The sequence below is a fragment of the Ictidomys tridecemlineatus genome, chromosome 1, assembly GCF_052094955.1.
Source record: "Ictidomys tridecemlineatus isolate mIctTri1 chromosome 1, mIctTri1.hap1, whole genome shotgun sequence".
NCBI classification, from domain to species: Eukaryota; Metazoa; Chordata; class Mammalia; order Rodentia; family Sciuridae; genus Ictidomys; species Ictidomys tridecemlineatus.
Genome location: NC_135477.1, coordinates 187,983,890 through 187,997,373, shown reverse-complemented (window position 1 = coordinate 187,997,373; position 13,484 = coordinate 187,983,890). Strand labels below are relative to the sequence as shown.

At 49.9% G+C, this 13,484-nt stretch overlaps 1 protein-coding gene and 1 long non-coding RNA gene across 12 annotated transcripts in view; one reads left to right on the top strand and one right to left on the bottom strand.

Moving 5' to 3' along the window:
* Nucleotides 1-13,484, top strand: part of LOC110597157 (uncharacterized) — a 134,005-nt gene that overhangs the window by 63,524 nt on the left and 56,997 nt on the right. The window lies entirely within an intron of this gene.
* Nucleotides 5,665-6,664, bottom strand: LOC101974911 (olfactory receptor 2T2). Its single transcript, XM_005341442.3, has one exon. The coding sequence runs from the start codon at nucleotides 6,655-6,657 to the stop codon at nucleotides 5,689-5,691; it is 969 nt and encodes a 322-aa protein (XP_005341499.2). The 5' UTR covers nucleotides 6,658-6,664; the 3' UTR covers nucleotides 5,665-5,688.

Sequence of the window (13,484 nt, the reverse complement as noted above, 5' to 3'; positions counted from 1 at the left end):
TCAATTTTTTAAGAAACTGAAAATTCTTCCTAACTCCTGGGAAATCCCCAGTCCTCAGGCACCTGCCTTCAGGTGCCTGGCTTCATGTGGAGGTAGGACACACACACACTGTTCTCACCCAATGCCCCTTGAGAAAGGTCCTGCAAACTCCTAGCTCAGAAATCTGACATTAAGCCTCTGTCACCAAGGAAGGAGAGCTTCTTATCTCCAAGGGAACAGGGTGCCTGTCCTCTGGGCCTGCTCCCAGCCCTTTACCAGCGTCCCCCCCATTACATACTGTGAGATCCAATTTGCTTTGGGAGACCTGAGCGTTGAAGGAGATTTTCAGCAAAGTGTGTCGGGAGGAGCTGGCAGAGTTCACTCTAAGTAAGAACCCCTGAGACCAAGACTACTACTTACAACTGACAGAAGGAAAAGCAACACAGGCATTTTGAAAAAAAAAGTTGCATGAAGTGTGAATCTAATTTAAAACTTTGTGGAATAAATTGAAATGCTACTAGAGAAATCCTGTCAATGATTTACAAAACTAAAACTATGAATTAATTTAGCATATGTTTTGACCTAGTTGCCTTTTCCTACTGTATTTTCCTAAGCACAAATATCCTCAAATGGGAAGGAGACGGGTTTCCCTCCTTAAACAGCATTTGGAAAATCCTTGAAGGGAAGTGGCCACCTGTGTGAGCTGAATCCAGTGTCCTCACATGGTACCTGTCTGGTCCTAGCAGGGCACCACACTGCTCTCTCCAACAGGCTTCCTGAATGTGTGGGTGCTCAGAGGTGCAGACCAGCTCCCCACCCTGGGCATGGACAGCAGTTACAGAGGACTCATTCAGTCTGATGATTCACTCCTGGGCTGACCTCAGTCTCCAGAGTTAGTCTCTAAGCATTACATCTTGGGGGAGTGAGGGGTGTGGGCCTCCTTTGCTGCTGGGTGGTCTCCTCTCCCCCAGCACTGTCTGCCACTACTGGCCTGGTGCCACCTCCTGTCCTCTCCGTCATGTGCCTTGTGAGGCCATCAGTGGAGGGTGGCTATGGGCACAGGCTGGCACCTGAGGCTGTTCCTCCCCAGAGCAGGAGCACTAGGAGTTTGCTCAGCAAGACGCTGGGAAGCAGGGGTGCTTGTTCCTCTGCTGCAGAGGCGCAGGTGCAGGGTGGAGAGGCTGCAGCAGAAGTGGGTCCTGCAACCTGGCCAGCTTGAGCCCTAGTGAGAGCAGGATTGTGTCAACATTGGGGACCAAGGGGGGACCTGCAAAGATTGCTGGTAGGAGTGGGCATTGAGTCAGTATAAAAACCTGGAAGAGCATAAATTTCACTAGGAAATTTTAATACGGAGATAATCAGATGAGAGGCAGCTTGTTCTATTAAAAACTCCTCTTGGCGTTATTTCCAATAAGAAAGCCAGGAGACTGAGCATTGTTGGCTGCACCCACACTGAATCACTTAGGCTTCAGCACATCACGGTGCTCCAAGTGGCCATTGTGACACGAAGGAGGTCTCCACATCCCCATGGTTTGACAGTTTCATTGTGCTTTAAGAGAAAGGGGTGGAGTGTGTGTGTACTTCATATCCACAGCCTCATGGACACAGTCTGACACTCTCCATATTCAGGCTGAGAGCACTCGGTACCTTCATGGCACATGTCATAGCTGATTTCTTAGAAATACTCAGTGTGCATTATTTTCAAATGAGAACCATTACTTGCAATCAACCCTGCCTTGGGTCAGAGTGAGCTACCTTTTCTCCCTTTGAGGAGATTCCATAGCTTGCCTGGGAGAAGGGAAAGCCGCTGTCTGCAGAGCCCTGTCAGCTGTTCAGAAGCCAAGGCCTCGGTCCGTCTTACCTGTGTTCAGAGAAGCCTCCTGCTTGCACCTATAGGAGCTATAGGAGCCCATGCCCCCTATATCCCCGACCACCTGTCTGAAGCACCCCCTGGGAGGAACCTGGCAGAAGCCAGTGGTGTGCCTTCATCTGAAGTCACTTAAGAACTAGTGAAGTTGGACAGAAGGTATACAGTTCTTAGCTTTTAGCTCAGCATACAGTTCTTTTCTTTTTTAAAATATATTTTAGTTGTCAGTGGATCTTTTATTTATTTATATGGAGTGATGAGACTCAAACCCAGGGCCTCACACATGCCAGGCAAGTGCTCTACCACTGAGCCACAACTCCAGCCCCCCTCAACATACAATTCCATGTGAGCTGGTGAAGCACATTTAATTTAATTGAGCTTCAGTTTCCATGCTGTCCTTCAAACCCAAGATGGCCTGGAAAAAGTAAAATAATAATAATAATAATAATAATAATAATAATAATAATTTATTAACTTGAGATGTGTACATAGAGTGCCACACCTTCTAAATGCAGTGGCTTCCACTCATTCATTACCCTGATATTTATTGACAACATATTCTAATTCAGGAAAATGCCTATGTGCTTGGGAAGCAGAACAAAATGAAGATCCTGGTTTTTGTTACATGATAAGTAAAACTGAATAAAAACCAAATGAGCCTAAAGGGCTGATGAAAGGAACAGGAGAAAGCCTGTGGGCTGGTCAGGCTGGTGCAGAGGCGTGTGTGCATGAATGGCTCACCTTGCTCCTCTCAGCTGGTTTGTAGCAGCCAGTCAGAACCCACTGTTTCACGTCTCCACAATGTTGAGTGAAGCAGGCAAGGGGGTTTGGCAAAGACCTTGCTGGTCTGTCAAATTTAGGAAGTTCTGCCCTCAACACAATCTCAATGGAAAAAATAATGAACAAAGCTTCCTCTGGTTCAGCTCCTAGTTTTCTCAGGAAACACTCTTGTGTTTCAGGTCATGCTCTGGATGCCATGTAGCTATCTGCCATCACTGTGGCCTGGCCCGGGTACATAGGAACTCCTGTGAGAGTCGGGACTGATGGCCGAGGTCAGGCCTCATAGTGGCGCCTCACTGCAGTCCGCCAGCCACAGGTCTGGGTCAGGACTGTGCTGTAACCCCCCCAGGCCACAGAGTCCTGCTTTGTCCTCTCCCTGCTGAGTCAACGTCTGCATAACTGTCTCTAGTCAGCTTATCTGAGCACTGCTTTTCTGAAATCTCCCTTAGTGTTTATAGATTAGAGGACACAGGTGCTTTGTGTTTTTCACTGTTAAAATTTTACATTGCATAAATAAAAATATTTACTTACGTAAAACAATATATGGAAGCCTGAGTTCAGATCACTTCATGTTCACATCTCTCACACACAGAAAGACCCCACAGAAGGTCTTTTTTCCTCTCTAGATTGGTCCTCAGGCTCTAAGTAGACCAGTTCACCTGGCATCCGGCAAGAATTAATCATGACTTTTATCAGCACCTTGCTTTTGGGGGACTTTTGTCCAGGCCATTATCAGGATGTCCAAACTGGCAGCTGCGTCCTGCATTACCTGCTCTCTCCTTTGACAGTTGTCTGCCAGTTAATATCAAGGTCTGCACACAGTGAAAATCAGACCAGAAGTCACAAGTCCTGGTCTGAGTCCCTGAGTGCCTGTTGCTCAAGTGAGGTGATAATTTGTCTGAACATCAGCTCTTTCATCTCCCATGGGGCTAATTATTTTTTAAATACCTCATAGAACTTTGTAAGGATCAGGTAATACAATTGAATATAATTTGAAATATAGGGACATATTTTTATTTATCTTTTTGCCATCATCTGGAATGGTGTGTGCCCTGTTGCAAGTATGCAATTGATAATATCAAAATTGATTTTAGGGTTTTGTAATTGTCATTTCCAAGTTAATGCATCATCTTTAATAAAGAGGAACATCTGGTGACCACAAATTTACTCATATGAAAATTAGGTGAACTAACCTTAGAAAAAAATCTCTTGCTCTGCCTCTTAAGTTGTGACTCATATTTGGTTCTGAAGAGTGGACACCCACCATGTGCCATGCATGATGGGTTTTCCAGTTGTTTAGAGAAAATCCATGGGAAATGTTCATGTAGATCAGCCCTCACAATGTGACACTGTGGAACCGGCCCTGAGTTTGCTGACCTGAGTCTTCAGCTGCATGGCAGAATTCACCTCCCTCCATGCCCAGCCAGCAATGCCCATGACCTCTGCAGGGATTGTCCAAGTGCTCTTCTCTTCCTCGTTGCTTTTCAAGTATTTTGAATATTTTGAAATATCAATCAATGTGTAGGTCAAATGCCCTTGTTAATCATGCAAGAAAATTAATCTTGAAAATACAAGAACAAACACCCTAGCACGTATTCACACAGGCCTCGGGTGATGTCCAGGACTCCACGGAAACAGGAAGGAGAGGGAGTCCCAGTGGGGAAGAAACTGGACATGCAGCATGCAGTGACCTTGTGGAAGGAAAGGGCAGCAGAGGTGCTGTAGGCTGGAGGAAGGAGAAGGAAAGGGCTGTCAGGCCGCGGGACACGGTGTTCACCAGGCTGAACGGGAACATGGGGGAGGATTTTCCCAAACGAATCCAGGCTGCCTCGAGCTTCAGGAAATGCTCCTCCAGCCAACCTTCTATCCCTTTCCTGCTTGTTACTTGTTTAACTTCAGGATAAAGTACAATTTCCAGGAACCTGGGAGACAGAGCAGGCCAGTGGTGGGCTCACTGCAGGGAAGCTGTCCACCTGGGTGGGCACTGCTAGGGGATGCTTTCCTCTGCCTCCGAGTTGATGCCAGGGAGCAAAGGACGGAGTAGACTTTGGTTGGTCTTTGTCGGCTACACATCACCTGAAAATTGTCCAATTTTTCCTAAGCCTTATGCTGCTAAAGGAAAAGAGCACCAGTGAACCCTAAGGTGTCTTATTTCTCAAGTTTGAGGCCCCTATGCACAGAAGGAAGTGAAATAATAGGTCATGGAAGGTTCCCTATCCTCTGGTCAGTTGAATCTGGATTCAAGTTGACCACCTATCAGAACACCACATCGAACCTCAACTAATTGGAAAAGAAAGGCGTTTCTACCAATATGTCACTGGAGAGGCGAAGAGAGAGAACACCGAGCCCGTTAGCCCAGAGGACGTAACGATAGCTAAGCAGAGGTCTTCATGTGCTCATTCTGCATTCATCTGTTACCACTTTATTAAATATTAATGGAAGTTGATTTAGACTTTAAAACTTGAAGGCAGTTTCAACTTTCAATCAACCAGTCAAGCAAACAATAATTAATTTCTGGCTAAGCCCTAGACTATGGGAAGAGAGGCATGGTAAGAATCTATCATGTAAATTCATAGCCAAGAAAATTAAGAGATAAAATGTGATTGAAAACACAGAACCTCAAACACAATCCCATGTTCACAAAACTTTTAAATAAGATTCTGAGACACCATCAGCATCACAGACTATTTTACTCTGTTGACTGCTTGAAACTAAATCATCCAGGACATGGCAAAAGTTCCTTGCAATTTGCACATGAAAGTTGGTTAGCAATGGGATATGAAGGATCATGGACATGCATCCACGCAGGGCACTCCAAAGGGGTGCTCACCTGGGGCCAGTGTGCCACCTGCCTGAGAACACTGGCTAGAAAACATTTGCTGCTCCACCCGCACAGGAGCTGGCTGGCTCTGATGCTCTGCCAGCTTCATTTCCGCTCCTGGTGACACTTGCGCAGGCTGGTGAGCCAGCTGAGGACTGAAGACTGCTGGAAAGACACTGAACATATTTCAGAACCAAGGACATCTGTCACTGGCCACGAGAGCAGGGATGCCTTTGGTCCCCTAGTGTTTCCTAGACACAACTCCTGGTCTTATTCTCTGGGAGAAAGCACATCTCCCCAGCAATTTCCTCAGGGCTGAGGCCACCTCTTTATTCCTCAGGCTGTAGATGAGGGGGTTGAGCATGGGGGTGAGGATGGTGTAGAAGGCGGACACCACCTTGTCCTTCTCTGGCGTATGGTAGGAATGGGGCAGCACATTCGTGTAGAAGGCGGCCCCGTAAAATATGCTCACCACCATGATGTGGGAGGAGCAGGTAGTGAAGGCTTTGCGCCTGCCCTCTGCAGAGTTCATGCGGTGGACGGTGATGAGGATGCGCGTGTAGGACACAGAGATGATGGAAACGGGGATGAGCAGCATCAGCACGCAGCAAGCGTACATCAGTGTCTCATAGAGTGATGTGTCTACGCAGGACAGCTTCAGGACCGCTGGGATCTCACAGAAAAAGTGGTTGATCTCTCGGGACCCACAGTAGGGGAAACTCATGGTCACAGGAGTCAGCATGAATCCATCCAAGGAGCCGCCAGCCCAGGAGCCCAGAACCATGACCAAGCAAATCCTGCGGTTCATGAGGAGAGGGTACCGCAGGGGGTTGCACACGGCCACATACCGGTCATAGGCCATGAGGCCCAGCAGGAAGAACTCTCCTCCGATCAGGGTCAAATAGAAAAAGATCTGAAGTGCACACCCCAGGAAGGAGATGGTCTTTTCCTTGGCCAGAAGGTCTTGGAGCATCTTGGGGACAGTGACACAGATGTAGATGGTGTCCATGATGGAAAGCTGGCTCAGCAGGAAGTACATGGGTGTGTGGAGGCGGGAGTCCACATGGATGAGCAGAACCATGACCATGTTGGCCATGACGGCCACCAGGAAGATGGAGAACACCACAGCAAAGATGAGCCCAGGGAGTGCTGGCCGGGTGACGAGGCCCAGGAGGAGGAAGTCAGTGGAGTTCTGGGGCGTGGGTTCCATGTCCAGGTCACATGGCAGGCCTGGGCTGTGAGACAGAAAGTTGGGGGTCAACTGGTTGTCCAATGATCACTCAGCACAAATAGCATGGCTGAAGCAATGTGGGGTCAAGGAAGAAACAGGAACACAGAACCATTTGAATCCCTGTGACTTTGCCCATGTTCATTGCCCTCTAAGTCAGCGCCAGTCTTTGGGAGAGGTCGTCAGGGCCTGGGCTGCATGGCTGGATGTAAGAAGGACATGCTGTGATCCTTTAGGACCTTCACCACCTTTGTTCTCCACCGTCTTCTAGATTCATTTTATAATCTTGTGACTCTGGGTTGGAAGCTCCTCTTAACCCCTACACTGTCTAGCAATCCACGTACATCAGTTCACTGCATTTAAGGGGCTCTCTGCTGTTAAGATGACTACAGTGTTAGGGCCAGGTGCAGACGCCCCTCTGAGACCTGAGAAATTGGTATGAAAGGAACATGGAGCTGAGGTCTCTGGACACATTGGGCTTTTGAGCTGCTGTTATTCCTCCACAGTGGTGAGAACGTTTGGGGATCAGAGGTTAGAAAGGCAACCTGGTCACTCCCTTGAGGTCAGGTCCACTGTCCTGGGTCAGACCTGTGCCACAAAGGGAGCTTAGACCTTAGTATGGGCTACTCCAGGCACTTGGCTCCCAGTTCTCACAGTATAGCCTGGGGCCAGAGCTGAGGGAGGACCCCTGTGGACTCTGCTCAGTATTCTGGGCTTTGGGTCCTAGATGGGGTCTTTCCGGCTGACACTGGAGTCTCTAAAATTTTATGGCTGGGTACTGGCCACAGCACAGAGGGACAGCCTAGCTGCTTTCTGGTGTTGTTCAGCCACGGCCTTGGCAGACTCCCTGAAGGGGTCAAAGGACCCCCCCACCCCCCCACCCCCCACCCCCCCACCAAGGAGGGGTTGTTCCATGAGCCCTGGGCCATTGGGTCTTCTAGCCTTACATTTATTTCTCTACAGTGTTCTGAATCCTCTATGTCTGTAAATAAAAATAACTACAGATGGGAAAGAAATATTTAAATTCAGAGTAAAAAACACAGCAGTATTGAAACTCCTTCACATTGATTAAATTAAAGGAATCCTTGTGCTTTTTATTCTAATATAGCTGTAATGCCTACCTCTTTGATATAGTCAAAGGTATTGAGAGGCAAATTGTCCACTTTATTATTGGCGTATAATGGCCTTTCTTCATTTCTGTGACACCTTGTGTTAGCCAGCAGTACTAGACAGTACACCTGCATCTTTGGCTCCAAAACATCATGTATGTGGTCTCTGAAGCATTAAGCAGAAATGACTGCCCTGGGCTGGAGCAGAGTAGGAGAAGTGTGGAGGAGCATATCTTGGCTCAGCGTTTGCCTGAGATGGGAATTTATTAGAAGAAACCATCCCTATGCGTGAGGATAATCCAGAGAGAAAGTGAGAGTGCCTTAATGAGGGCAGAGGCGAAGCTGCGTGAGACAGCTCATCAACCGGGGGTGGGGGGAAAGCAGACCCCGAGAAGAGAGGCCACTCCCGGCAGCTGGACGAAGCCATCTCCCTTGTCCCTCCTTAGTATGTGCAAGACTCTCTGTGATAGCCACAGCTCGAATCGCAAGCCAAGAAAGACATGGGTAATACTGTGACTAAGGCCCGACCCGTGGGCTTCTGAACCACCGCTGGCAATCAGCAGGTTCGAGCAGGAAGGCATCATCCTGGCCCACCACCTGTCTGTCAGTCAGGTGGCTGCCGTGTGCCGAAGGCTGCTTCCTCTAAAGCAGCTGACAAATAGCCTTCTAAATTACATTTTGAAAAACTGTAATAAATGACAATGTGAAAAATGAACATTACCTAAAAATTAACTGAATTAACCTGGAAAATAGCAAATTGCTTTTGAGTTAAAGCACAGGCCTGAGAGTTGTGCTTCAGTTAAGTCAGCTTACATCTCAAATGGTGTTGAAAACAGGAGGAGAATCACTGTGCCTCTGCCTCCCTGGTTAGGAACTGAAGCTTGCTACCCTCTGTGTCCTCCCTTAGAGTGGACTTGGAAGGGGAGAACTCTAGCAATTGCAGAGGGGAAGTTGCTTTGGCCCCCCCTCTGTCCTGAGTGCCAGACCCAGGTTGCCTGTGAGTGTGGCTCTATACACACACACACATGCCCACACCCAGTGTTCCCAGTCATGTATGTGATGTTGTAAGGTCTCGGGGATGGTGTGTGCAGTGTGGTCTCGTGTGTGGTGTGTGCGGTGCGATCACGGTGTGAGTGTGCAGAATTCATTCATGCTTCTGGTGTGTGTGCTGTGCATTTGTGAGTGTGCCTATATGTGCTTGAGCATGTGCATGTGTGTGTTGTAGGTGCTGTGTGGTGTGTGATTGTGTGGGTGTGTAAGCAGTATTACCCCACAAGCCATGGTCAGCACTGGAGAATGACTTTCTGAGAGCAGGTGAATTAGGACTTGTGCTAGGAACACACTATTCAGGAGCTCTTCGGCTGCAGGTTCCCTGCACCCACTTCTTACACTAGAGTGACACTCCTGTTCAACACATGTGCTGGCTGCTCTGCATACCCCAGGCCCCAGATCCTGCCCCTCAGGCCCCCTTTCCCCTACTCTCTTCTCCCTGGTCAAGGCCTCAGGCTTTCCCAATCTTCCTGTCCAATCTGAGTCTTTCTAAAAATATGAAATAAAATAAGGAGAAACCTCTAATCTGCATGATATCAGGTCTTTCTGCTGTTCAAGACAGACAACACCCTCTCTCAGAGCTGTTCAGAATGTCACATAGAATACTCTGATCCCAGTACTGGTGGTGATACCACTGGGTCCCCACATAACCACTTGTGGACAGTGCAGGTGGAGAGGCTCTGGGGTCTGCACCTGTGACTGAAGAGGGACGGGGTGGCTGGTGTGGTGAGAGGGTTGAAAGCCCCTGGGGGTCAGCCTCTGGGAGGACAGGTGAGGGGAAGGAGGCAGCCTCTGCAGAGTGCCAGGCAGGAGACGCCGTGCGTGTGTCTGGGACAACAGGCCTGGGCTGTTCTGGAGAGGCCACAAGCCCAGGCAGTCGGTGCCTCTCACAGCAGCCTGTGGAGGAGACGCCCAGGTGAGGGCCAAGGACATACCACCAGGGGGAGTTGCCTGGACCTGTCCCTTCTAACACCTTCCCAGGAGTCCAGGAACACTAGAGCTGCAGGGCCATTGTCCTGCGTGGCATGAGGTTGCTGTCCTCCCACAGAGCAGGGCTCCTGCAGTGTCCTCAGAGGCAAGAGGTGCTCCCAGTCCCAGAGACCCAACCCTCAGGTGCTCCAAACTTGTGCTCAGTCACTGTGCCCAGCAGGGCGTGGGCCACAGACTCCAGGAGCCACTGTCGCTGCCCAGGGTGCAGCCAGGTGGACAGACTCAGCCTGGGGCAGAAGTCCTCAGAGAGCAGGCTCCTGCGAGCCTACCAGGCATTCTGCAGAAGGGAATGTGTTATGTCCATGAATCATGTGACAGCCACAGAAATCCGGTGACAGGAGCAGCTTGTGCGGCTGTGCTGGGGATTGGGGCTTCCCCGAGGAAGGGCGGCACTGGGTCCCCCAGGTTTCCTGCAGTAAAGATGGTGTCACACTCCTAATCAGTGGCACCCTCTGGCTCTGAGGATCAAGGCTTGCTTCTGAAGGAGGAAAGCGGGACTAGGACAGCCTGTTGGGGTGCAGCTGCTCTGAACAGAGTTCCCCAAAATGACAAAGACTTGAGTGTGGGGAGGCGGGGAGGGTGACCAGCAGGAAGTGCAGCACAGACCCGCACTTGGCTGCCTCTCAGGTGTGGGGCACAGCCAGGAGGATCCTGCTGCCCACCTGCTGTCCCAGGGTCCAAAATACTGCACCTGAAACCCCCTATGGGCTGGAGGCCAGATGCTCTCAAGTGCACAGCATTTGAGAGCTTGTGAGGGAGTGAGTCTTTGTGAAGCATTTCCCACAAACCAAGAGAAGACCAGAGTCAGCCCAGTTAGGAAAACTGCGACCCAGAGGTGGAAATTGGTCTGAATTAAAATTGAAACTGAGAAAAAGGAGGGAGATCTGGGTGTCTCAGGGTGCTGTGTCCCAGGAGGGCAGGCCACAGGCTGCTGGTGGGGGGAAAGAGCCAGGCCACACACAGCGGCAGAGCAGGTGCGGAGCCCAGGCACAGAGGGACTGGACAGCAAAGCCAGAGGCTGCCACTCAAAACACCTAGAAGCAGGGTGTGGAGGCGAGCAGCCCCAGCAGCAGCACCTGGTAAGGTGGCTGTGGGAGAACGGCTCCCTGCAGCATCATCCTGTGTCACTGCTAACCGATGTTACAGCCTCCCTGGGCTGCAACCTCTGGACCCCTCCACCCATGCCCACTGTGGCCGGGCTCCTTCGCCTGTGCTCACATCCAGGAACCATGTGCACACTGCCTCAGAGCACACCTGGTCAGAGATCAAAGCAGTGTGTCCTTAGTCTCCACTAATGTGGACTGGCCCCTTCACCATGGCCTCCCTACATCTCATGATCACATATTTCCCAGAAGACCCACACCTTCTTCATTTACCAGAGATTGCTGCCTTCTTCACTCTCTATCCCCAGAGTCAACTTAGAAGTTTGCAAAGTAGAAACTTAAGCATGAAGAAGAATGAAGAACCTTTCCTTATGTTAAAACCCAGTGCTATAATGGAATGTGTGTAGTGTTTACTGAACACTAATGTGCCAGGAATTAGTTCATTAGGGGTATTATATAGTGCCAAATACCAATTTACCTCAAATGAACTTTATCAAGAAATCTGGGAAAAAAGTCATCCGAGTTCCTGGAGCATTGGTGAAGAGTCCGAGGTCTAAGCTGCCAGATGCCATGGCAGAAGGGTAATGCACAAGTCAAGCCGCAGAGCCGTGGTGGGAAGGGGAATAGCCCCCCCATTGATTCCACAGAGAAGGACCTGGAAGGTGGTCCATCTGGCTCCCACTAATGCCACAGAGGTTGAGAGGGAGAAATCACTCATGACACCAGCAGGGGGGTGGACACAGAGACCCAAGGCATGCTCACAACTGCACCCACAATCTAAGCTTCCAATGCAGACACATCACCCCATCTGCCTCTCTCTGAGCCCAGTGGGCTTTCATACACCATGATATGTGGCTTCCAGTGGGTTTCTTTGAGGGATATCATCTGTTTATGAATAGAAAAGGTTTTTTTTAAGGCATATGTGTATGTCTTAGGGAGAAAGAAAAAGAGGAGGGAGTCAATAAAACATGACAACATTTGACATAGTAAATCTCCTCCCAAACTTGCAGGGAAGCTTCGCCCACTCTCGACTATGTCTAACAGGGCATCCTTGACTTATGCAATATGCAATAATATGCACTATTAAGAACTTGCCCCTTGCTGCCTGGCGAGTCACATCAGAAACCGCTTGTACTTAAAGCACACTTTTCCAAACAGCAGCTCCTATGGACACTTTGATCTCCAGAAAATCCTTTCACACCCTTGCATTACCAGGCTCCCTATTCCTGGTTTCTAGCTACAGCATCTCATTTTTGATGGTCTGCTAGCCAGAGACAATGTAAGTATTCATCATTCTCCATCTGGAGAAGACCACCCCTCAGCCATCATCCTTCCTCTTAGGACATGAGTCCTAGGAGGAAGCATCAGAGAAGGTGACGAATGGTGGCCTCTCATAGTTACAGAATGATGCCTAGAGGAAACTTTCAGAATCTTAGAAATGTTTTCCATGAAAATCTTAGTTCCTACCTCAGAGCAGGTGAGTCCCAGGCTTACAAAGGTAACAGTGAACGGCCAACTTCTTAAATGCCCGGGACTGTGGGTGAAGCTCCTTGTAACCACGGATTCCCACACCCCAGGAGGAATCTTGGTATTGTTAATTAATCCAGGTTCACTTGGTGAACCTTGGGCCTCGGAGGAAGCCCCTTTCCACTCACCAGCAGGTGTGTTCTGTCCCAGGTGAGAGGCTGAGGTGGTTTCTCCAGGTTTCATCATAGGACTGCTGGTTTCATCCCAGCCTCTCTCAGGGGAAACTAGAACAAATGAGAACTAACAGTGATTTGGTCCAGCTTTACTGAGGTGTCCCTGCAGGAGAGCTTCAGAAGGGCGGGGACCTCGCAGAAAAAGTGGTTGATTGCCCGAGAGGCACAGAAGGGGAACTGTATGGTGACTGGGGTGAGCAGAAAACCATCTGCAGACCCTCCCAGCCAGGCGGCCACCACGATCAGCAGGCAGACCTTGCAGCTCATCAGCACAGGGTAGCGCAGAGGGTGGCAGATGGCCACGTAGCGGTCGTAGGACATGAGTCCTAGGAGGAAGAACTCTGCCCCTGCCAAGGTCAGGTAGAGGAAGTGCTGGGCAGTGCACCCTGCAAAGGAGATGGCCCTCTGGCTGGTGGCCTGGTCCAGCAGCATCTTGGGCACGATGGTGGAAATGTACAGGATGTCCATGAGGGAGAGCTGGCTGAGCAGGAAGCATATGGGGGTGTGCAGCTGGAGGTCGGCATGGATGAACAGGATCATGGTGGTGTTGCTGGCAATGGAGATCACGAAGACCAGGAGAATGAGGGAAAAGAGCAGCCAGGGGAAGCGGCTGCCACTGAACAACCCCAGGAGGACAAAGTCAGCGTACAGGGAGCCTTGCCCCACTCCACAGCGCTGAAGGCTGCACAGAGGGTGGGACTCAAGCTGGAGAAGTACAGGGCTTAGAGCATCATGGAGTGGCCACGCCCAGATCCAGGCTCAGGTTTCTGACCTCAAGAAGCTCGGTACAGGCTGGGCAGGTGTCATGCCCCATTACAGCATCATCCACTCAGGAGCAGCATCATCCACTCAGGATG